This window comes from Octopus sinensis, linkage group LG2, assembly GCF_006345805.1.
Source record: "Octopus sinensis linkage group LG2, ASM634580v1, whole genome shotgun sequence".
Classification (NCBI taxonomy): Eukaryota; Metazoa; Mollusca; class Cephalopoda; order Octopoda; family Octopodidae; genus Octopus; species Octopus sinensis.
The window spans coordinates 200,148,251-200,173,989 of record NC_042998.1 but is presented as its reverse complement, the minus strand read 5'-3'; the positions used below and the strand labels follow the sequence as shown (position 1 = coordinate 200,173,989).

Genomic DNA, 25,739 nt, shown 5'->3' with positions numbered 1-25,739 from the left:
AGAGAGAGAGAGAGATAGTTGGATAGATATATAGATATATAGATATATAGATAGATAGATAGATAGATAGACAGATAGATAGATATGTTTCTTTATTAGCCACACAGGGCTGCACACAGATAGAACAAATTACAAGGTAGAGCTTTTCTTTTGAAGGTTTAAAAAAAAAAAAAAAAGGAAGGGGGAGTTTCGATCAAAAGGGATCGTAAAAGGAGAGAAAGAGGACAAAAGAAAGGGGGGGTTAAAAAAAAAAAAAAGGGGGAGAGGAAAAAAAATTGATCAATAGGGATCGTTATCACAGAAATGTCAATATGAAGTGTAAAGGGGAGGACAGGTGAGGTTTACCCGTGGAAAGAAAAGCCTACGGAAAAGACCACGGTAACCTCGGTCAATGAAGTCACATTTTATATTTCTTTTTTTTTTTTTTTTTTTTTTGCAAATAAGCAACTCTCTGTTTTCGATTTCTGGGTTCATAGGACTATGCTCAAGGTGGCTTCGTCATTCATACGTGCCATTCTTGCTACATTCACCCATCTTTTTTTAAAACATTCGCTAGACAAAACTTGCCTCTCTACTCTCACTTTCCTTTTCAAGTGGTACTTGAAGAAGTTGATGAGAGATTGACCAGAGAGGAAAGTGTTTGTCTCCAATCCTTTCAGACGCGTCCACCAGATACATTCTTTCGCCATAGCCACAAGGATGATGAAAATAGCTCTTCCTTCCCGTTTGAAGGAAGGAGGCGTGACAATATTGACGATAGACTCAGCTGATAAACCGACTCGTCCCACACGTGACAGCAGTTGTTCGACATAAGCCCACAGGTCGGAAATTGTTGGACACTGAACGAGTGCGTGCAGAACGGTTTCGTCGCTCTGACCGCATCTCGGGCAGGTCGGCCCCGTGTTTCTCGAGCCGTGTCTGTAGAGCTTATCCCGAACGGGTAGCGCTTCTCGGTAGCACTGCCAGGCCAGGGATCTCTGGAAGTTGTCCATGGGCCCTGGCCCGAAAGTCGTCCCGAACAGGCGGGTCAGATACTCCTCGTCGATGTCCAGGTTCGCCCCGAGCTCGTCGTCGTACCTCCCCTCCACTAAACCCCTATAGAATGCTTTGGTTGTGTTGAAGTCACTTAAGGTCGACCCAGGACGGCAGAGTTGCTTGAGAGCAACGCGACACTCGCGGTGCCATTCGCCCTTCCTCGGCCTCTTTTTGATCCACGACTGCAGTTCGGTCATGGAGACGAGCTGCGGGAAAGCGTGCCTCACAAACAGCGACCACACCTGTTCACCGTCGTCTACATAGAGCCAGAGATGTCGCAGTCTCAGCGCGTGTCTGCGCATCATCAACCACGGCATGCCCAGCCCTCCTTTTAACGGGTGTTGACAGCAAATGGATCGCCTGACCATCGGGACGCATCCTTTCCACAAGAAGCGAAAGAGGATGCGTTGTAGTTTGGTGATGGTAGGGTCGGGACAAGGTACGACGGTCAGGCGGTAGTAGATGACGGACGCGATGTACGTGTTCGCCACCTCCGCTCGACCTTTTAGGGACAGTTTCCTCTCGGCCCATTGCCGGGCGAGAGTGACCACCCTACTCGTTATCTCGTTCCAGTTCTTCTCTACTTGGAGGTCCGGACCAAACCAGACCCCGAGCAACTCAACCGGGCCGTCGGTCCAGCGTCCCATGACGGACGGAGGCGCTGGTGGACGGCACGGGCTTGCTTCTCCAGGTGCCTAGTCGCAAGCCCACTGACTTTTCCCGGTTGATTTTCGCTCCTGTCACCGCTTCGTAGTTTTTCAGTGTCTCGCCGACCAGCTCGATGTGCTCGTGGCTAGACACTATGACGGTGACGTCGTCCGCGTATGCAGACACGCTCGTCCCGCATCCCAATTCTCGCGGGATGCCCCTTAGAGTCGCCAGCTTCCGCAGTAGTGGCTCAAGAGTCAATACGTATAGAAGCGCCGAGAGGGGGCATCCCTGACGGACCGAACGTGCAATGTCGAAAGGTCTCGATAGATGTCCATTTACGCGAATTACCGAACGGATGCCTCTGTACAAGGCAGCTATCCAGCCGCGGAAGACGGGACCGAAACCAGCCGCTCTCAGGACTGCCTCCAAGTATCGATGGTCTACCCTATCAAAGGCTTTCGATTGATCCAAGTTGATCAGGGCCCCACCCATGCCAGGTTCGTTAACTACCCTGTCTATGATGTAGCGCATCAGATGGAGGTTGTCATGGATGGTCCGGCCTGGCACGGCGCATGTTTGCGCCTTGTCGACCAGTTTCTCGATGACAAGCGCCAACCTCTTGGCTAGCACCTTGGCCAAAATTTTCAAGTCTGCATTAAGCAGAGTGATGGGCCTAAAGTTATCTATTACATTTCCCTTGTTTAGATCTTTCTTCAGCAGTGTTACGGCTCCTCGGCTCACAAAACCAGGAATGCTCCCGTTTTGCTGCCAGTTGCAGTACACCGCCGCCAAGAGATCTCCAAACAAGTCTGGCATACAATTGTAAAGCTCGTAGGGTAGACCATCCAAACCCGGTGATTTGTCCCTCGAGCATTCTGCCATCGCTTCCCGCACTTCCGCCGCCGTGATGGCACCTTCGCAGCACCCTGCCCTTCTTGTCGAGAGTCGTGGTAGGCTATGTAGGTAGGCACTGAAGTCCACCCTACGTTCTTAGATAGATAGATAGATAGATAGATAGATAGATAAATAGATAGATAGACAGATAGATAGATAGATAGATAGATAGATAGATAGATAGATAGATAGATAGATAGATAGATAGATAGATAGATATAGAGAGAGATATGTATATAGATATATATGAAAAATATTCATTATTTAAAATCCCTATAATTGTTCGGAGGCATTTTTACACGTGTAGTACATTGGTGAGAAAACGTGCAAATTATTATCATCCATCTAAGGTGTAATAATCGCCTCCTCGGGTGATTGTTCAAAGAAGTCATGCTTTGCATAGAACACACCAACATTTTTACCCGAATCTTAGCTAATATAATATATATTATATATATGTATATATTATTTAAACATATTTATTTATTCTACAACTATCTATATATGTATGTGTGTGTATATGTATGTGTGTGTATATGTAGGTGTATGTTTGTTTATATGTGTATATAAGTATGCATATATGTATATACAATAGGTAGATGGAGTTCTAATCCAAGATGCGACCTCATGAAGCTCACCTATTTATTCCATTTCTCCATGTATATCTGTAGGTGTTATGATCACTGGGGGAGTTGAAATCACTAGAGAATAATGTTAAATAATACAAAGTATTCATTGCTCAGCAGTCATATGTTGTCACAAAACTGGAAACGCTTAATATCATTAATTCCATATTACACGTATTTCTTTTCCAAAAGGAGCTACATCTATTAAGAAAATATATAGTAAATCTTCTATTAGTATTTCATCAATACATGGGGTTCTATACCAAATCTGTTGCATTCTGTTCTTTAACCAAGGAAAGAGGTCTCTTGCAGTTAATCATCACCCAATCTCACTCAATACCCTTATCATCAAAGTGTTTGAAAAAGCGGCGATATCAAGGATAACTGACTTCCTAACGAGCCGCAGCCATTTAAATTTTAACAAACATGACTTTCTCTGCGGAAGAGACAGCGTAAAACAAATTTTACAACATATCAATAATGTCCTTAATGCATTGGGATCAGGTATGAAATTTGATTGTCATACATCCTGACTTTTGCAAAGCGTTTGACAGAGTCAACCATAATATCCTCTTGATAAAAATGTCCAGTATTAGAATTCATAGTAAACAGCTACATTGGATATATTTCCTAGTGAACGGAAAACTATACGTTTCAATCGGTGGAATCAGTTGACACCAAACACCAGAATATCATCAATAGAGGAGATCGTTTCATCTACATGTTTTAAGCAGATATGTAACCAAAAACAACCGTATTCTCTTCATTCAAGAGAACTACTTACAAGATCCAATAATATCGGGGACTTAGGAGTAATCGTTGACGAAAATCTCGGCTGGAGTGCTCGAATGAAAAAAAATTGTCAATCTAATTCTCAGGATATACTCCTGGATCCTTCCGGTTCAAAAAGCAAGATGTTATCATTTCTTTTTCGTCTTCATTTGTACGACCAAACCTAGGTTACTGCTGCTTACTGTGGTCTTTCCACACCATGCAAAACATTACCAGAATTGTGTCAAACCAGAGAGCAAATACCTAAAAAGATGAAAGAAATAATTGATCTTGATTACTGGCAACGCCTTGAAATATGGAGAGCTTATTGTCTGCAGCGCCGCCACGAGTGGAACATCATTTGCATAATGTGGAGAATATGATACCAGCGTTGTCAAAAAAGACTTGAGCATCAGATTCAGAATTCATCAAAATCTGCGGTTATGTGCCGTACGCTCCCTATACAATTCATGCCCACAAAACATAAATTCACTGCAAAAACAATTCTTTTCTTACCCAGAAACTGCAATTTTTTAACATAATCTCAAAACAAATCACGTGACAAAAGATCCCATCACCTCCAATCCTATCTCCGTCGTATATCTATCTATCTATCTATCTATCTATCTATCTATCTATCTATCTATCTATCTATCTATCTATCTATCTATCTATATCTATCTATCTATCTATCTATCTATCTATCTATCTATCTATCTATCTATCTATCTATCTATCTATCTATCTATCTATCTATCCATCTCTGTATGTATGTATGTATGTATGTATGTATGTATGTGTGTATCTGTGTATGTGTGTATGTATGTGTATTTTTTCTATGAGTTTAATTTAAGTTCTTAACTGAGTTCAAGTTCTTTGCTAGCACATCAAATAGACTTTATTATTTATTATTAATATTGTTATTATCATTATTATTATTATTATTAGTATTATTATTATTATTATTAGAAGTAGTAGTAGTAGTAGTAGTAGTAGTAGTAGTAGTAGTAGTAGTAGTAGTAGTGCAATTATAAATGTCTGCAGTTATTCTCATCTTATCTTTGAGCTTGGCTTTTTTCTAACGCCTCTGGAAATGAGACTGTGATAAATAATTTATCGTTCGTTGTTTCTGCATTTGAAGTGTATAATCATTGAAGAGATATTCTAAGCACTTTCAGGTACTATACTGTAAACAAACAACACTGGATTGAATAAAAAATTATACTACATATCTTGCAAACAACTTGCACATGCAAGTGCTACCAGTTAAAAGCTCCGTATATCGGAAGCTAGCAAGTGTATGGGGTCATCAGGAGAGAATGCGCGCCGTTTCGGGGCCTACCTCTCGACGGCATCAATGTGCACCGGCCCCCCTCACTGATATGAGGCCCCGCTTGCTAGATCAGCTGGTTATGAAGAACTCAATATACTTCTAGCCATCGCTCATCGTCTCTTTTTAACCAAATCCATAACAAGCTTTAAAACTACAGCAGTTCGTAGGAAAAGATGGAAACCTCACGGTGTAACGTTTTGAAATAATGACGGTAGACACCAAGGTTCTTGACACTTGATCTTCCTCAGGACGAGAAAGTATAAAGAAATTTACTACGAGTGACGCAAAATTTTGAATGAGAGTTGGACGAAGAGTAGTTATAATTCTGGGTAAATTCTTTTCTACTCTAGGCCCGAAAGTTTTGGAGAGAGAACCAATCGATTACATCAACCCCAATACGCAACTGGTACTTAATTTTTCGACCCCGAAAGGATGAAAAGCAAAGTCGACCTCGGCGGAATTTGAACTCAGATGGAATACTGCTAAGCATTTCGCCTGGCGTGCTAACGTTTCTGCCAGCTCGCAGCCTTAAAGTTAGTATTCACAAATGCACTGTAGCTATAGGCTTAGCTCGGTCATATTATAAGATTTTATCCTACAGAGTCACATTCGCAAGTGTCTACCACGGACGCTTAAGTTCTAGCTTGGAATTTTTTTCGAATCTGAGTTAACCAAATGCGCAAATAAAAGAATTTGCTTACTGTACTGCAGAATGGAATCAAACGAACAGTTCATTATTACCAAGCCACAATACATTCCTTGCTCCCTCTGATCTCCTATTGGACAGTATTACATAATGCGATATATGGTAAATACCGAGGGGAAGTGAACTGGAAATGAGCTTCCGATAATTAGCTCATAGACCACACAGACGATTTATTCAAGATGTCGATATATAACTAGTTATGAGTATAACAAAACGTTATAGAATTACATCCTGTAATGTGAACCCCCTTGTTACTTAGCACTTTGATAAACAAGTTTTCAAATATCCATTAAACAGAAATAAATAGTAACATCGATGTGATCGGCTTCATCCCTAAAAATCCAGAATAGTTTCCAGTTATCTTTTAGAGTGTAAGTGTAGGAACAATTATAGAAATGTTTTGAGTGTATGGATTAATGTAAAGTTACAACTTGTTCCTTAGTTAATTGATAATTCATTTAAGGCATGTTTAAGGCATATTTAAGGTATAAGGATTTTTGAGACCCCCTTTTATAGCTTCTGCTCGTTTATTTGTGAGGCCTTCTTTTGTAACTTAGCATGATCTTAGCTTCCATGAGCTGGCTTTTATAGCATCTTCTATATCAAATTGGGAAGATTTCCATTCGTAAATTGACAATGAGTTTCAATCATAGCCTGTTGGTACGTTATGTTAACCATTACTACTCTTTTTTCTGCCTCTATTCTGTTATTGTATGGTATGGCAATATCTTCAACTGTGCTATGCTTTTTATGTATCATTTATTTTCTCTATGTCTTTTACCACAAAAACTTACAGCAGGTACTTTCTTCAACCGGTTTGTTTGATAAAGGCATAATGTTTTTTCTGCTCCTTTTCTTTATTGTAACGAATTGGCTTTGATATTATGTTAGATAGCGATAAATTGCTGTATGTAGTATGGTCGCACGTTGTTTGAGAAGTATATGTACAGTATGTGTAATGTAATTTTGGCGTGTAATAACTGTAAGATGTACGTATTGTGTGTGTTGATTGATGTTGATTACACAGTGGATGAATTTTGCATTAAGTGTACTTCTTGAGTTGCTCAACAGGTTCAAAAGTCGGCTGTGGTCCGTCAGTCTGTTCTGGACTGCACATTACGTTGTAAACCTGAGAATTTTAGCTGATGTTTGAAATTCATTTTCCTACCAAGATCATCAAACATTACTGGAACTGACTTGCAAAAATTGGGGAGGCAAGGATGATGTGAACAATTACTAATTTTGTTCTGATTGTATACTCTGCAATTAGTACAAGTCTCTTCACTAAGTTAGCCACTTTACTGTTTTATATTTGTCTCTTATTTTCTTTATTTATATTTGCAATTTTGAAACTGTGTAGCTAGCTCTTTTGGGCATTAGCGATATTTTTATACATCGATCACATGTAGCTAAAACAAACACACTTCTATTTTTTTTTGTTTTAGCCTTGAGCCTTAGGACTATTGCTAGTTTTGCTTTCAATTTGATAGACATCATTTTCTTCGCTTCATGCTGTCTATTGCCAGCGGAGAATGCTTTAGTTCTCTTCAAGTCATTTTAAAACTATTGTTTTTGATTTCATATTTCAGATTTTCATTTACGTTCTTTTAACCATTTCGTTTTTGTCAAAATCTAAACCGTTCTCCTCTGTGAAATTATCATTCAGTTCGCTTGTATTTATTACTTTCTCACCTCTCTGGTGTGCAGCCAATGTCCTTTTCTACGTGCATCGTAGATATATATTATTCTTATCAGCATTAGTATGGAGAATCCTGAATGAATTGAGAAGTTTCTTATATTTTGTCATCTAAAATATTTAGTTCAACTAAGTTTTAATTCACAAAGTTACTACTGTATTTTGTAAGTGCGATGGCTAATCTCTGTAAAGATATCATATGTATTATCTGGTTCCGATTTTAGTATTTTCTAACTACTCTGAAGTAATCTTTACTGATTTCTCTAACATTTTTATTTGTCATGCATTATCAGTTTCTATTAATCCTACCTATTTGTGCGTACACATCTGTTCTAATTCCAATTTCAGTGCCTGGGTTTAATTTAATTGTTTTCGGTATTACTTTTTTTTTTCGGAGATTAGCTTGATTACATAGGAGTTATTTCAGAGTTACGGCTATATCACACCGAAAAATAAATACAGTTTACAAAAGTTCTCTAGTGGAATGTTATTATGGTTCAACGGACTAAATAAGTGTTAGTATTTAATTATGTTTCTTTACTTTCTCAGTAGTAACACGAACGTCAAGCTTTTATCGCTCCATGGTCGATATAATAAAGTCCCAGATAAGTCGGATTCATCAAATTGACTAAATCTCTCCTTACCACAAACAAACAAAACTTGCTTTTTGTGTGCGATCATGGCCGTTATTACGCTCGATAATTCCGTGTAAACATTTACCGATCTTTCAAGCGTAATTCTGTGTCCTTGACGTGTGAGTACTCCTTTGTTTTGATGATGTAAACCCATGTGAAGTTACTACTTTGCTTCTCATTTCATCCTCGGGGCACAGCTTGTAAAACTGATTGGTGTCATTTTCTTACATAGTTTTTGTGTTTTCTTTGTGCTATTGTGCAATTGCTGTTAGGTGTTCTAACGTTGAAGAAATAGTTGTATAGAGAAAGTTTTGTGTAGATAATATAGAATCAATCCTTTGCATTTTTCCGAAATATCAGTTGTGTATCTAATTGGTGCTATAACGCAAGATGTTGGTCCTCACAGAGTGTAGTTTGTGTTATATTGAGTGTTCCCTGCCAAGTGTTCAGTGCCAAGTATTGAAAGCACACATCGCCCTGTCGAGTTGTGATTTAACATTAAATAGGCCTTATGTACCATGTGATATATACGTATCAAGTCATTTTTTAATTGTCTAACGATGGCTCCTTATATATGCGTCGCTCATGCATTTTAAAAAAATATACACATTGCTTCAGTTATTGATAATACTGTTTTTAATTCCATGACACACATAGCATTTCTTTTAGATTCAAGATGCTTACACTTTTAGAGTTTCTTCACCCGCTATCAGTTTTTTTTTTTTTCGAGTGGTTTTAATATAATTATCAGCTTTAAGATATTTGCGATCGAGATTATAACTGCTGTAAAGGGTCGGTTAACCTTCTCAGACTTGATATATTTTCTCTTATGAAATTTCGATTTATGCTACTTTAGGCTTATAGAAATGTTTTCCTTTTAATTTGTAAACTAAAATTGTAGCACAATTGTGTCATATATACGTGTTCATTTATTCCTTTGCTGAGCGCAGTAATGAAAAACTGTTAATGATTATAAAGGTTTAGTTGAAGCATATTTTATATTTGTTGAAATAAAGAAATATTAGGAATGCAAGGGGGTTCAGAATAAATAACACTGCACCATTAACAGAGATGTAGTTAATGCATAAGTTAGTCACATGATCCTAACACAGAGCGCTTTGTTTATATAATGTTCCAAGTGATGGTCTCCGGTGCCTTTGAGTCATTGAGTGTCCAACTGTGACTAAGTAGCCTCTTGATGTTTCTGATAATGGATGAAGGAGATTCAGACTGCGGGTGGAGTCGACACCATATTTAGCTTTTTAAAGGAGCCTATAGTAGTCTGCATTGTATATAAGTTTTTGTGTGAGCATTTATTATATTGGGAACAATATGAGATTTAACAATATCTAGAGAGTTAGATAAAATAAGACGTATCGAGTTTTTTTGTGCAGTGTTGATATATATATATATATATATAATGTATTCCCCCTCTCAGATCCGCACACTTATTGCAGCGGCCCTTCAGGTTTTCTAAGCCCTATAAAAGAACATAGAAGTCTGAACCTCCAACCGGGCTTTTCCCGATACCCGTAAGGCCAGGAACTTTTCAGCACCCCTCGTATACACACACATACATACATACATACGCATACATAAATATAAATATGTGTGTGTGTGTGCATGTGTTTATGTGTGCGTGTGTGTATGTATGCCTGTGTGCGTGTGTGTATGTGTATGTGTATATATAAATATGTATATATATATATATATAAATGTATATATATATATATATATATATATATATATATGTGTATATATATATATACATATATATACACATATATATATATACATATATATATATATAATATATATATATATCTATATATATTATATATATATATATATACATTTATATTATATATATATATATATATATAACGGGAAGCTTTATGAAAATAGACAAAAGACGAAGGCAGGTGGAAAACAAACAAACAATTATATATACGTATTTATGTACACACACACATACTCACACGCACACAAACACACACACACACACACACACACACACACACACATATATATATACATATATATATATATATATATATATATATATATATATATACATACATAATCACTCTGTTTATTCCCCCTACATGACAAGAGGCCATCAGTATGTGTGTACATGCCGTGTCTATTTGTTGTGTATCACATGTGTTTGAGCTGCAATTTAAATAAGCAGGGAAGGTTTATCCACCTGAACTAGATGCTTTTTCATTTTTCGTTCATTGCTTGAAAATTTAATAACATTCCTTGATTATTTTATAAATATTTGGTAGCAGTATAGAAAAACATGTAAAAAAAATCATGTAATTATTTCTACCTGACTTAATCTTTCTAACTGCTTGTTAATATTCTTCCGAATAGTTTATGCTAGGAGACACATTCTGAATTGCACCGGTAGCAAACAATATTCTATTTCAGTTCTAATTTTGTCTTCATATTTATTTCTATAACGAGTCGACTAGTTGCGTATCTGAATCTATGAAAACACTCCAGAATTGGAAGTCTTTCTGCTAAAATTGACATCCAAATTTCCAATGAATTACTTAAGCTTGCCGTTTACAAGAGAGAGAGATGAATTAAATATATTTTCTTTTATTCTTTCAATCGTTGAACTGCAATAATTCTAGGGCAACCTTTCGAAAAGCTACACATACTTACACAGAACAATACATACCATTCATATCTATATATATTATTCAGTGAGAGCGCGTGACTTAGTGGTTAGGGCATTCGGCTCATGATCGTAAGGTTGTGAGTTCGATTCCCGGCGACGCGTTGTATCCTTGAGCAAGACACTTTATTTCACGTTGCTCCAGTCCACTCAGCTGGCAAAAATGAGTTGTACTTGTATTTCAAAGGGTCAGCCTTGTCACTCTCTGTGTCACGCTGATTATCCCCGAGAACTACGTTAAGGGTACACGTGTCTGTGGAATGCTCAGCCATTTGCACGTTAATTTCACGAGCAAGCTGTTCCGTTGATCGTATCAGCTGGGACCCTCGTCGTCGTAACCGGCGGAGTCTTTAAATATATATTATTTATATATAAGAATGGGTTATGCACTGCGCACCCGAACATGAAACTTCTTCTCTGCGAATCGAACTTCTTAAATGAACGCCGATACTGGAAGTATTTTAAATATATTTTGTAATATTGTTCATGATGCAGCATCTAAAACGGGGACCAAACAAAGAAAACTCTTTACGTGTCTACCCTTCTCGGCCTTCCTATTCAGTACTAGTGTCTGGTAAAGCACCTAAAAGCCCATTTATAGCAATAACAAGCAGTTCTGCAGGAATATTAATCGTAAAACGGAACTAGATATTGCTACGATTGTAACTACCAGTTTTCCCATTGTTGAAAATATTAATTCAAACTTCATGATATTTGCCAAATTGTGCTCCAAGTTATTTCATATCTTCTTTTGTTAAGTTACACTTTATTGAAAAACATATTATAGTTTGGTTGTGGATGCATCCTGTTCCAATTTTTAGCAAATAAATATAAGGTTCACTGACATCACTATATCAGATCTGATTAAAAACCTTGAAAGATAATATTCTCGTTCACTTAAGAGTGTCCTACAGGCATTTCATATTTATCGATACAGAGAAATATCTTATGCTTATTTCAATATCTGTTATCATCAGTGCCGTTCAATGTCAGGTGTCGGAGGCAAAGATTCGGACGAAATTTTCATATTGCGCATATGTTAAACCTCAGGGATTGACATTTTGTATAGATTTCTTTAATTTCAAATATTGATATAATATGAGCGTCTACATGTACAAGCGTACATATCTGTATTTTATACATTAATTGACGTGTACAATCACAGATACACATACATAATCATTAAGTGATAAACAATATATTTCCCATAGAATTCAGAGCCAGTACTAACACTATAAAGATGTAAAAAGGCTGAGAGTAACAAGTGATTAAATCGACATAAGATATGTAATGCTGGTCATTGATGAGTAAGCGCAAACTCAGTTGCTTTTCATAACAGATTTCTAGCATTACTTCTCAAATTATGCGAACGAGCCCTAGAAAAGCCATTGCAGTTTCTGTTTCAGAGCTTCCTTGCTAGTGTGAAGTTCCCACTGCAACAGTTGATGAAGTGCAGGGAGCGATGCATAAATGGCTGCGGTGCCAAACTTTTACGCTGATACAGTAAGCCAGCTTGTGGAGCGGAAAACCATCGGAAAACAAGGAGATACTACGAACAATGATATCATTGTTTAACGCTTCACTTTGTTTAAATATATTACAGAAGCAAGGGCGCGTATAGCTTATATGTATATCAATTATACTCTTTACTCTTTTACTCTTTTACTTGTTTCAGTCATTTGACTGCGGCCATGCTGGAGCACTGCCTTTAGTCGAGCAAATCAAACCCGGGACTTATTCTTTGTAAGCCCAGTACTTATTCTATCGGTCTCTTTTGCCGAACCGCTAAGTGACGGGGACGTAAACACACCAGCATCGGTTGTCAAGCAATGCTAGGGGAACAAACACAGACACACAAACATATACACACACACTTATATATATATACATATATACGACGGGCATCTTTCAGTTTCCGTCTACCGAATCCATTCACAAGGCATTGGTCGGCCCGGGGCTATAGCAGAAGACACTTGCCCAAGATGCCACGAAGTGGGACTGAACCCGGAACAATGTGGTTGGTTAGCAAGCTACTTACCACACAGCCACTCCTGCGCCTATACACTTATGTGTATATCTCGGACGAATTTGGACTTAGAACGTAAAGATAGACAAAATGCTTTGCAACAATTTTGCCGAGAGTGCCAATTATACAGCCAACTCGACGCCTAGTGAAAAGTATCAATAATACAAATAGGTGCAGGAGTGGCTGTGTGGGAAGTAGCTTGCTAACCAACCACATTGGTTCCGGGTTCAGTCCCACTGCGTGGCACCTTGGGCAAGTGTCTTCTACTATAGCCTCGGGCCGACCAATGCCTTGTGAGTGGATTTGGTAGACGGAAACTGAAAGATGCCCGTCGTATATATGTATATATATATAAGTGTGTGTGTATATGTTTGTGTGTCTGTGTTTGTCTCCCTAGCATTGCTTGACAAACGATGCTGGTGTGTTTACGTCCCCGTCACTTAGCGGTTCGACAAAAAGTCCCGATAGAATAAGTACTGGGCTTGAAAAGAATAAGTCCCGGGGTCGATTTGCTCGACTAAAGGCGGTGCTCCAGCATGGCCGCAGTCAAATGACTGAAACAAGTAAAAGAGTAAAGAGTATGAATGTTATTAATACATATGAAAATTCATACATGTACATACGTTTATATATTAGAATTATGGCTCGCGTATATAATTATTGCAACCCTCCCCTGAATTTCGGCTCTGTGCAGCTCCCGGCGAAAAGTTTTTGTGGAAACTGGGTTCTCGAGGTGGTCATTAAGCTCTGCAGTAATTTTGGGGGCTGTAATATTGTGAATTTTTACAATTCGTGTTGGAGTCCAAGGGTCCATATCTGAAAGTTTTGGTTTTCTTCGGAAGTTTTGCTTCGACCGGGATGTTTTTCCCTCTTTCTCAACGGCTGTCATTACTTTCGAGATAGTACTTCTTGATACACCAAGCATTTGGGCTGTTATCGTTACGGTAACGCCTACTGTACGAGCACCGACATTTTGACCTCTTTAATATATTTGGTGGTATATTATGGCTGCAAAAGGAAATATTATGTTATTGCTAGTAATATTAATGTGTGTGTGTGTGTATGTATGTGTGTGTGTATATATATATATATATATTATATATATATATATATATATATTCTTGTGAAGGCGCATATGTCAGTGATTAGAGCGTCGAGCATGGTTCAGTGGTTGGATCGTGAGGTTGTGAGATCGATTTCCGGACCAGGCTGCATGTTGTGCTCTTGAGCAAGACACTTTATTAAGTACAGATAATTAGGAGGAGAATTAGAACCATCGCTACTATGAAATAGAAATTTCTCTTTCCCGATTCTAGGCAAATATATTTGATGTTGATATATATGTTTAATCTTTTCCTGCTAAAAGATCGTAGTGGAAATATAATTTTCTCTTATAAGCATTAATTATTGTTTAACATAAACAGTTATAAAATTTTCGGCAGAAAAAAAAAGCATTCATAGCTTTTATAAAATAAACTCTTTTACTAATTCTTTTGAATATATACTGACATGTCCCCTGATATAAGCACTAAACATGAGTGAAATCTCTTCTTTTAGTATTGGTTGAATGTAGTTGCGACATAACAATTTGGAGAAGTGAGCGTGGATTTTAGTTGGGTGTTTTTGTTGTATTTATTATTGCTGAATGAATGGAATCTATAAATTTTTCAGTAATTCATTTCTTGTTACTTTTTATTTATTTTTTTTTGTTTTTCGAAATTGTATTTTACGTCTATCATTTATCAGATAAAATGATCAAAGCTAATTGTGTACGTATGTGTGTGTGTGGTTGTGTGTGTGTGTATATATTTGGGTGAGTACTAGGGCAAACAGAGGATGTCTTGAATGTCGTTTGTGATAGTATTGATGTGAGGGATTTAAGCAGTAATTTTCATTTATATGTTACCGTTTTTATTTTCGCAAATAAATTTATATCAACAACTAACTACACAGAAAGGCAAACATGAACACATGGCTGTGTGACTGAATTACATACAAAACACATCATATTAGCTTCCGAACTGTTTCCATCTATTCATTTTAACTTACAAGGTTTGGTTCTATCCGCGGCACCGATAAAAGCCGCATGCCTAGGACAAGATTTAGCAGGACTCGACTTGAGAAATCATGAATGTAAAGAAAAAGATTCCACCGGTTTCCTTCGGAATATAATTATCACAGTAGAACATGGTTAATACTTTTATAATGACGACACTGTAAATGTACGAGATCAAAGCACCAGACATTTTACACACACACACATACACACAATCACACACACACAAACATAATGCTTTCAGCGCTCGCACATTAAAAGGTGGGACCTCTGTGGTTACGTAACTAAGGTTTGACCTTGATCGCAGCAGTTTTCTCTCTTTTGTTGCAGAATAAATATGACCACTCCGCTAGCATTGCGCATGAAAGGAGAAAAGAGATCGTTGATACGATTTCTCTAGTCTGAAGATGCATCAGCTGCTGAAATTCATCGCAGCCGTTCAGTGCAATACAGTGCTGTGCCGCGTAGAAGTGGGTATGAGTGAGTCGCGAAGTTAAAAATGTCCAGACAAGCGGGACATAAAACGAAGAGAGAGAGAGAGAGAGAGAGAGCAGGAGGCATCTCAACCTCCACCACTATTGTAATGATGCAACAAAATCGTGAGATGTTTGTGTTAAGCTGACGAATGACCATCGTGTAGACGACATGTTTTCTGCAAGTTATTTCTGGCTCCACAAACAAAATCAACCACGACAAACTGAACCTGCTTAATTTTTGTGCGTGATGGGTACCAAGAGCTCATACCGAAGCGCATAACCGCAATCGTACGGAGATCTGTCAAAGCTTATTCGACCGATTAATCGAAACGATTTGGGAGATAATAATCAGTGAAGATAAAATATAATTCCATCACTTTCAGCCAGAGAATGGAGTGGAAAATCGTCAGCGAAAAAGAAATTCAAGACTCAAACTTCTGCAGAAATGAAGTGAACTTTTATTTTTCTTCTTGCGATGCAAAAGGATCTACATTGAAATATTTATCTAGAAAAGGGGACTACAGTCACCAGTGAACGATACAGCAAAATGCTATTCAACAACTGGCAAGAACAATTCGGACTAAACGACGAAACCTATTCTCAAAACAAATGTTATTGTTGTACTTTGATGCAGGCACACATACTGCCGCTCATACATACCGTTGAAACAATTGAAAAACTGGTTCGAGTTGCTGGAAGCAGACCTTTCCTTTTCCTAGCTATCACGACTTTCGACAGCTCAAAATATCATTTACGACGTCATCGATATGCTACAGTTGATGAAGCGCTGAAAGCGGTGCATAAATGGCTTCTACGCTTCTAACCTACTACGCTGGTAGAATAAGTAAGCTTGTGGACCGCAAAGCGCATCGAAAAGCAAGGAGATACTATGAAAAATGACGTTATTGTTTAACACTTCACTTTGTTTTCATAAATAGCAGAAGCAAGAGAGTGTATAAATTTTGTCTTAGCCCCTTATATGAATATTTCGGACGAATTCCGTTTCAGAACGTAAAGATGGACAAAATGCTTCTACATGATCGTTCACACTTTCGCTTTAGTTTGTTACAGATGAGGAGGAGGTGAAGTGAGACAGACAAAGAAGTAATGTGAGAGTGAGTGAGAAAGCAGATAGCCAGATAATACATTATGCTGTCAGACATGTGGGTAGTGGTGAAGAGAATAGGAAAGGTGAGAGAAATGTTACAGACATGAAGATGCGATTTACTTGGTTAAATACTTTGGCGAAGAGGTAGAGAGAAAGAGAGAAATATAACGTGCTTAGCAGAGAGACATTTTAAAATCATGTGATATGTCATTATATGATAGGGGTAGAAGTAGCTGCGTGGTAAGAAGCTTGCTTCCCAACCACATGTTTCTGGGTTCAGTTCCTGCTACCGTCGCTTAGAAACCGATGTTGGTGTGTTTATGTCCCTGTAACATAACGGCTCAGCAAAAGAAAACGATGAAATAAGTACTAGGCGTACAAAGTATAAGTCCTAGAGTCTATTTTTGTTCGACTAAAGGCGGTGCTACAGCATGGCCGTAACCAAGTGGCCGAAACAAGACAAAGAGTAAAAGAATATCGTGATACAAAGTGAAACAACTTAAAATAAAAATTCATATTATTATTCTTTCTTAAAAACCTTCTCTTAGTCTTTTTCATTCTGCGGCTTTTCTACGAGTCCCACTAGTAAAACAAAAACGACATTAATATGGCGTACGGCCTAGTGATTAGGTCCTCGCAGACACGGTTATAACAATGTGCTTTTGTTCCATGACCGAACGTTATGTTGAAAAGTGGTTTCATTTCACGTTGATCTAATCAACTCTGCTGAAATGTACTGGTGCACAATTTTCTTCCTAAAGCTTCGATTTTCTCAATGTTATGCTGGGTCAATTGTGGGAAGGTTGAGAATATTCCGACATGAGCTCTCGGGAAAGCATATTACCAGCTTTGCAAATGAATGCTGTTTTATTTTTCATATTCAGTTACAAACGCATGTGCATATATATGTTTATATGATGTTTTATATGCCTCCCTTTCTAAATTTCTATTTCCATCTTAAAGCGTTATTACCCCCACCTCCTTCCGCTTTGCTCGCTGTTGAAGCCATAATACTACTCTACAACAATTTTATACGCGAAGCATAATTCTAATATTTAAACGTATGTACATGCATGAATATGAAAAATAGAATCTTATCTTATGTTACAATAATGAAATATTCTTTTATATTTGTTTTTATATGTATTAATAACATTCATATTTGCATTTTTAATATTTTTCATTAAGAGCCGAGTTGGCAGTATAATTAGCACTCTGCTACATATTGCATCCTAAACATATCCCTTTCTCTTTACTTTTCCATCCCACCTTGCCGCATGTCGTTAACATTTCCCTCTCCTTCTTTTCCCTCACAGTCTTTTTCTCTCGTTCTTAACCTCTCCTTTCAACTAACCACGTGACGCATTTAGCCTTATTATACATCTTTGACTAGTTCTTCCTCACTTCTATCTTATCTTCTCACTCTCCTCCCCCTCTCTAATTTTTACTCGATCTCCACTTCTTCAACTAAATAAAGAAAGACGAATGAACGAAAAAGCAGATTAATATATAGATCTTTTTTGTTTTTTGGTTTTAGTCATCAGACTGCAGCAATGCTGCGAACCGTCTTGTAGATTTTTTTTATTCCAATGAATCGATTCTACGTATAGCTGATAGAAATGTAGGTAGTTAAGTTTGGTACTTATTAAAACGGCTAAGTGGCGGAGACGTGAACACACCAGCACCGATTGCCAAGTGATAGTGGTGATGGACAAACTCAGACACAGAGACATATGTACACACACACATAATTATGTATATATATATATATATATATATATATTATATATATATATATATATATATATATATATATATGTATGTATGTATATATACGACAGGCTTCTTTGAGTTTCTGTCTACCAAATCGACTCACAAGACTTTGGTCTGCCCCGACGCTATAGTAGAGGACACGTCCCCAAAGTGGCAAGCAGTGGGAATGAACCCGGCACCATATGGTTGGGAGACAAGATTTATATCACACACCTTCACCTGTACAATAAATGTATACATATATTTTGTACAGATACAATCTGGTGCGAATATATATATATATATATATATATATAAAGTTAATCCAAACAAGAAAACACAAAAATATACAACAACGCGAGGACGTGGAACAAGTATAGTATTATTGGACGCTCAGGAAGGAAGGGAAGAAGGAGAATTTAACGTTTCGAGCGGAGCTCTTCGTCAGAAACATAGGAGAAGGAAAGATCCCGAGAAGAGAAGACAGAGGAAAAAATCGCCAACGGTACACACGAGGTCACATTTTGAAAGACCGGAAGTAGACAGTATATATATATATATGAATATAAAATAGCGTCAGGCAGACCAAATTCTCGTGAGTAGATTTAGTAGACGGAAACTGAAGAAGCCCGTCGTATATATATATATTGATAGATAGATATAAAGAGAGAGAGAAAGAGAGAGAGAGAGAGAGAGAGAAAGAGAGACTAACACAGGCTCCTGCCCCTCACCCATCGTGTTTAAAAACCTGCTGAAGGGTGTTAGTAAGCGCATCACGAACTTTTCCTCCAACCAAGAGATTTTCTACGCTGCGTCCCCGTACTATAATGAGGCCATAGCCGCTAGCAGATTTAGGGACCGCATCTCCTACATGCCGAAACTCAACAACCGCAGAAGGAAGGACCGCAGAAAGTCCATTTGCTTTGACCTGTACAGCTGATAGAATTGTAGCAAGTTAAACAGCACCATGATACCGTTACATAATAATATTTTAGTAAACGACTATATATATATATATATATATTACCAATTCCGCCTTTTAGTATGTGACCTCGTCTGTATCACTAGCGATTTTTTTCCTCTGTCTTCCCTTCTCGGGATCTTTGCTTCTCCTATGTTTCCGACGAGGAGCTCCGCGCGAAACGTCAAACCCTCCTTCTTCACTTCTTTCCAGAGCGTCCAATAATACTTTATTTGTTCCACGTCCTTGCGTTGTTGTCTTTTTGTTTTCTTGTTTGGATAAACTATATATATATATATAGAGAGAGAGAGAGAGAGAGAGAGAGAATGTTCGAGTGGTATCATTTGAAAATCAAAGTTTCATAAAACATGCGCCGTATTGCATTCGCTGATCACAACAGTAACGAACAATATCTATGGCATAATCAGTTACTTACATCGTACATACGTCATTGTGTGGGCATTTAACTCCAGAAAACATCTGGAATACTCATAGCTGAATTAGATCAAACAGTCTTGCTATTATCTATACATTCGAAATACCTTTGTGCACATGTATGAATATATAGGCGCAGGAGTGGCTGTGTGGTAAGTAGCTTGCTAACCAACCACATGGTTCCGGGTTCAGTCCCACTGCGTGGCATCTTGGGCAAGTGTCGTCTGCTATAGACTCGGGCCGACCAATGCCTTGTGAGTGCATTTGGTAGACGGAAACTGAAAGAAGCCTGTCGTATATATATATATATATGTATGTGTGTGTGTGTCTGCGTTTGTCCACCTAGCATTGCTTTAAAGACGATGCTGGTGTGTTTACGTCCCCGTCACTTAGCGGTTCCGCAAAAGAGACCGATATAATAAGTACTGGGCTTAGAAAGAATAAGTCCCGGGGTCGATTTGCTCGACTAAAGGCGGTGCTCCAGCATGGCCGCAGTCAAATGACTGAAACAAGTAAAAGAGAATAAAAGAATAAAAGAGATATATTAATATGTATAGTGTGTATATATATATATATCTACGTATATATATATATATATATATATATATATATGCACATAAAATGGTTATACACACATACATATATGAAGATACACATATTATATTGTGTGTGTATATGTGCGCGTTTTTTAGTGGGGGGGGCTCTATGACTGTGTAACTACGTGCGAACATATGTATATGGAAGTGCATGAAGTCCACCGAGAAATGACAGATTCCAGATATTAACTATCAAATGCTTCGAGGAAAACGCAGGAGTGCAGATGGAAAAACACGCAGTGGAACAGGTTTCCGATATTTGACACTTTAAGGATATAAATGAGATTTCAATAACAAATATTCTGACATCGTTAGAATCCAGTGTAATATATAACAGTTTCCAATCAAAAACTTATTCTGACCTTTCCTTCAGGCTTTTCAAGACGATATAAATATATTCGTGTGATGTGCTAGATGATATATTAGATTAATTCTTGTATAGCTGATAGAAATATACCAAGTTAAATAACACCATGATACCGCTACACAATAATATTCGTACTTTTAATAAACGACTATATATATATATAATATTTTGTAGAAAGAAATAACTTTAAATCCAACACTGAATTTTGGTTATATCTTCAGCCATTTCTCTATAGCTAAGTGTATATACACACAGGCATGCATACTTCTATCTATTTCTATAAAGTTCTGCTATCATATGCATCGTTGTATGCATAAACTTCGTTGGCTTTGAAAATAATGGTGTAATTCTCCGGAGCAACCTGTTGATAAATTAGTTTAGATTTTATCATTCACGTTACATTCGGTCAATTTTATGCTGCATGTATTGGCTGTAATTCTTAGCTGTTTTTGTAAACTCTATATCATCATTTTCTGTACTCACACACGTATTGGTAATCTAATCGCTGTTACAATATAATTTCCTATTTCATATTTTTTCTGGCAGTTTACTCGTTAGGATTTAACGGCTTAAGGGAAGGCGCATGGCTCAGTGGTTAGAGCGTCGAGCTTACGATCGTGAGGTTGTGAGCTCGAATCCTGGACCGGGCTGCGTGTTGTGTTCTTGAGCAAGGCACTTTATTTCACGTTGCTCCAGTTCACTCAGCTGTAGAAATGAGTTGCGACGTCACTGGTGCCAAGCTGTATCGACATTTGTCTTTCCCTTCGATAACATCGGTGACGTGGAGAGGGGAGGCTGGTATGCATGGGCGACTGCTGGTCTTCCATAAACAACCTCGCCCGGACTTGTGTCTAGGAGGGTAACTTTCTAGGTGCAATCCCATGGTCTGTGTCGTGACCGAAGGAGGTCTCCGACATTCATTTTAACTCCTTTCGACAACAATTACTTGCTTTCCAAAAATTATTCCAGATATTTCTTTGTAAAACACCTCTAAGACTGCACCTGTACGATGTTGGAAAGTCAAGATATTTTGTAGTTTTCTTTTGTCAGACTGATAAAAAAAAGCGTGTCACTATAACATTCTTTTTTTAGACTTTTGTTCCTGATTACAGACCCGACTTTACTTTAGTATTAGTATCTTCAAATTTACGAATATGATGCAATCATTATTTTGAGATGTATAGTTATAAATGCTTGTGTTCGTGTGTGTTTGTGTGCGTGTGCGCACGCGTCTGAGTGCCTGTGTGTATTTCTGTATATATACGTATATACATAATGTTTTCGTGTAGCATTTCATATTACATATTTATTGTCCACCTGAAGTGTGCGAATGGCCACAGAAACATTCTGTTTTCACGATCCTATTCAGTAAAAATACAAGCTGAAGGCTATCCAATACTAAATCCTTATTTTGGTGCCAAAATGTTTTTTTGATATTTGTAAATTCATGCAATGTTTTATAGGTTTTGTAGACTTAATACAAATATTATTTGCTGTCGTTATTTTCAATTTTTATATACCGCATTAATCGAACCCTAAAACAAAAGGAATTTCCTCCTCTTATTGTTTTTCCTGGTCTATTATTGGCAGTACTTTATTCTCAAATACATCGTCTCTTTTTTTTTAATACATGATGTCGAATTTGAGAGCAGTTCTCTCAAATTCCTGGTACGTTTAGTGGTGAATTTACAAAATATTTATGGTTTCGGTGAGAATGTTTTATATTTGCTCCCGCATTTATGTTCTCATTCCATATCAAATGGAGGTTAAGTTTATAGTTCATATCACCGATATCGATAAAATAAAGGACGGGTCAAGTACTGGAGTCGAAATTGCCGACCTTATCCCCAGATTAGAAGCATTACTGAAAGCGGCAAACTTGATGAGGCTGTTGTTGCGAATACGAAATAAATCCTTTTCTCAAAATTGTTGGCCTTCTCCCTATCGTAGAAAGAATAATTATTTATATTCTTCTTAAGTCAGCAAACTGGCAGAATCGTTACCGCACCGGAAAAAATGTTTAGTTCCAATTCATCCAGCTTTACTGAGTTGAAATTCTACTGGGGTTGTCTTTGCATTTCATCTTTTCCTAGTCGATAACATAAGTACCAGTTGAACCCTGCGTTCAACATCATCCACTTATCTCCTCCTCAGAAGTTGCTAGCCCTGTACCAATTATTATTATGATTATTATCATTATTATTATTATTATTATTATTATTATTATTATTATTATTATTATTATTATTATTATTATTATCGTTATTAATATTATTATTATTATTATTATTATTATTATTATTGTTGTTGTTGTTGTTATTATCATTATTATTATTATTATCATCATCATCATCATCATCATCATAATCCTCATTATTCTTGTTGTTGTTGTTATTATCCACTATTATAATATTGCAATTTTTACTACTGTCATATTCGTAAAATCATGTTACATAAATTATCGATGCATATTTAAAATGATACTGCAATTTCGGATATTTTCTTTTCCTTTCACATTTTCATGCATTTATACATTACACCTTTAAAACCGTGTTCATTAATGACGAAAAGAAAGCAAAATAAACTTTTCTATAAAATTGCATTCAGCCAGAAGTGAAAAAAAATAAAAAATAATAATAATAAAGGCGATATATAAAAGCATTTAGCATTTTTCAATTTCAGCATATGTGGCATGTCAAGCATTATATGTTTCAGTGAAACCGATGCAAATTCGGTTATTTCGTTTCTGCAATGACATTAGCATAATGGGTAAGGCATTGGGGAAGAATATTATGAGAGAATATCCCAATATTTAACAATAACCAGTCATGCATTAGGTCCTCGTCACTAATTATCAACAGCATTCAAAGTGACTTAACACCTAAAGGGCAAATTTCAAAATGATAGAAAAATCGTTTAGAAAAAATTATTTATGCCAATAGCAATGGAGAGAGAAAATGTTAAAGCAAAATCGAAAAGCGTATACTAAACACCATTATAACACTAAAATGAAAAATTATTAAAATGTTAAGAAACAGTTTCTTTTCACACATTTGAATGCTTTTTCGGTATCATTTCTATGCTTTCTAAATATGACAAAGATATATAAATTCTGTATATGTTTTACAAGTGTCTCTTTTTCGTGTTTCAACCGATATATCACATATATGCTAACAATGAAAGAACTGATAAAAACAAATTTGCTTTGTCATTAATGTTTATGTTTTTCTCTCAGCAAAATATAAAACCGGGTGATTCGTGCTGTCAAAAGTAGATACACTCACCCAGAAAAAATAGTTATATTCAACTTAGATAATCATTTATCATAAAGCTGATCTGCCAATGTCGAAATTCTTTTCTTACTAAGATATTTATCACATTTATCACACTGATGAATTAGAATTTTCATGGAAAAATCAATATTTCACTCATTAAGTAGTCATTAATTTCTTATTGTCATTTATTATGAATCGATATTTCATTAATGATCAATACATTTTAATGTGTTGTAAAAGTGATTAAATTAGAATTTTATGGAGTTAAAGTTTTTTATCATAAAACATCAAGGCGTATGAAATACGTATTTTTCTTCTTTCTTTATTCCTGTAGACTATATCATGTCAATACAGTGCAAAGATCCAAAATGGAATATCTTAAGGATCTAGGTAATTTTATGCGTATTGTAAATTCCATATACGCTGTATTGTTGGTCGATGTGTATTTCTAGGAATCTACAATATACGAACAATCGTTGCTGGTAACTAAGATAAGAAGCGAATAGATTGCTGTTCGTTTGCCTCCAGAGATCATATACATTCGATTTCTCCCTAGAGATCAAATTGACTGGATATCTCCCCAGAATTTTTCGAATATTTTTTCTTTCCTGATTTAGGGATGATTGAAGTTTATTTCGAGGTCAAAGAGAAAATCACATTGCCGTTAGGTGCAAATTTGTTACATTTGGTTGACTGACAATATGCTGAAGCTTGTAGATTCAATTTGGTTAAGCTACAGTTTGATTCAACACCGTCACCTATTTCTTGGGTGCCTTTAGCGCTATCCACTTTGATTTAAACTTTCGATGTAGGTCTTTCGTCTTGTACACCTCAATAGTTTCCTGGGGCAATAATATCAGAGCCTTTATTCCTTACTTGTTTTTTTTTTACTTCCTTCTGTAATGCATCTATAAAATGGGATTAAGATATTATACTGTGCATCGTACGTTTTGCATATGCTGACAAGTACATGTTTCTGAAATTTCCACAGATAATTGTGGTCCTATGAAATGTAACCTGAAATTGTATCACTTTTCGATATTTAATAAGAAATTCTTTGTCCATTTCAAAAACTATCTATAATTTCATTTGTTTCATACAATCTATCTTAATTTCCACCAGGTTGGCGGAACGAGAAATCTTGCATTCGAGCCAATAACGCACACAATTAAAAAGGTCACAGTAAAAGGTAAGCAATATATACAAATATACTTATAATCTGTTTTATTATACCTACTTCATTGTTGATTGGAACATATATAATCTACGTGTATACGTTTATTAGTCATCCATCCGGTTAAGTGTCCCTCGTCTTCGATATCTGTTTTCTGTTTTTGATTTCACATGAAATAAACATGCATTTCTTCCGATAAAGTGAAAAGAAACGATTTGTGCTAGTAGGAGATAAGGAACCAAAATAATCGAGTTATCCACAACTTTGAACTTTAAAATACAGTGGACTCTGCAGAATATACGCAAATTGAATTTTCTATTATTAAGCAGTTGAGAGATTAGTACACTATCGGAGAACAGTTTTAGTCTGATGTGGTCTTACACGGTTTTTGTCTTGCAGCATTCGATTTTTCAGGAGATGTATAATGGTGGAATGTAAGTAAAAAAAAACATACCGAGCAATTAAATTGAAGCAAAGGAT

The 25,739-nt window shown here is 36.8% G+C and overlaps 1 protein-coding gene across 1 annotated transcript in view; it reads left to right on the top strand.

The window, feature by feature from the left end:
- Positions 1-25,739, top strand: part of LOC115232608 (carbonic anhydrase-related protein 10-like) — an 865,311-nt gene that overhangs the window by 599,001 nt on the left and 240,571 nt on the right. The window contains exon 5 of the mRNA XM_029802585.2: positions 25,208-25,274. Coding sequence (XP_029658445.1) covers positions 25,208-25,274 — 67 coding nt within the window. The remainder of the gene's footprint in view (positions 1-25,207; positions 25,275-25,739) is intronic.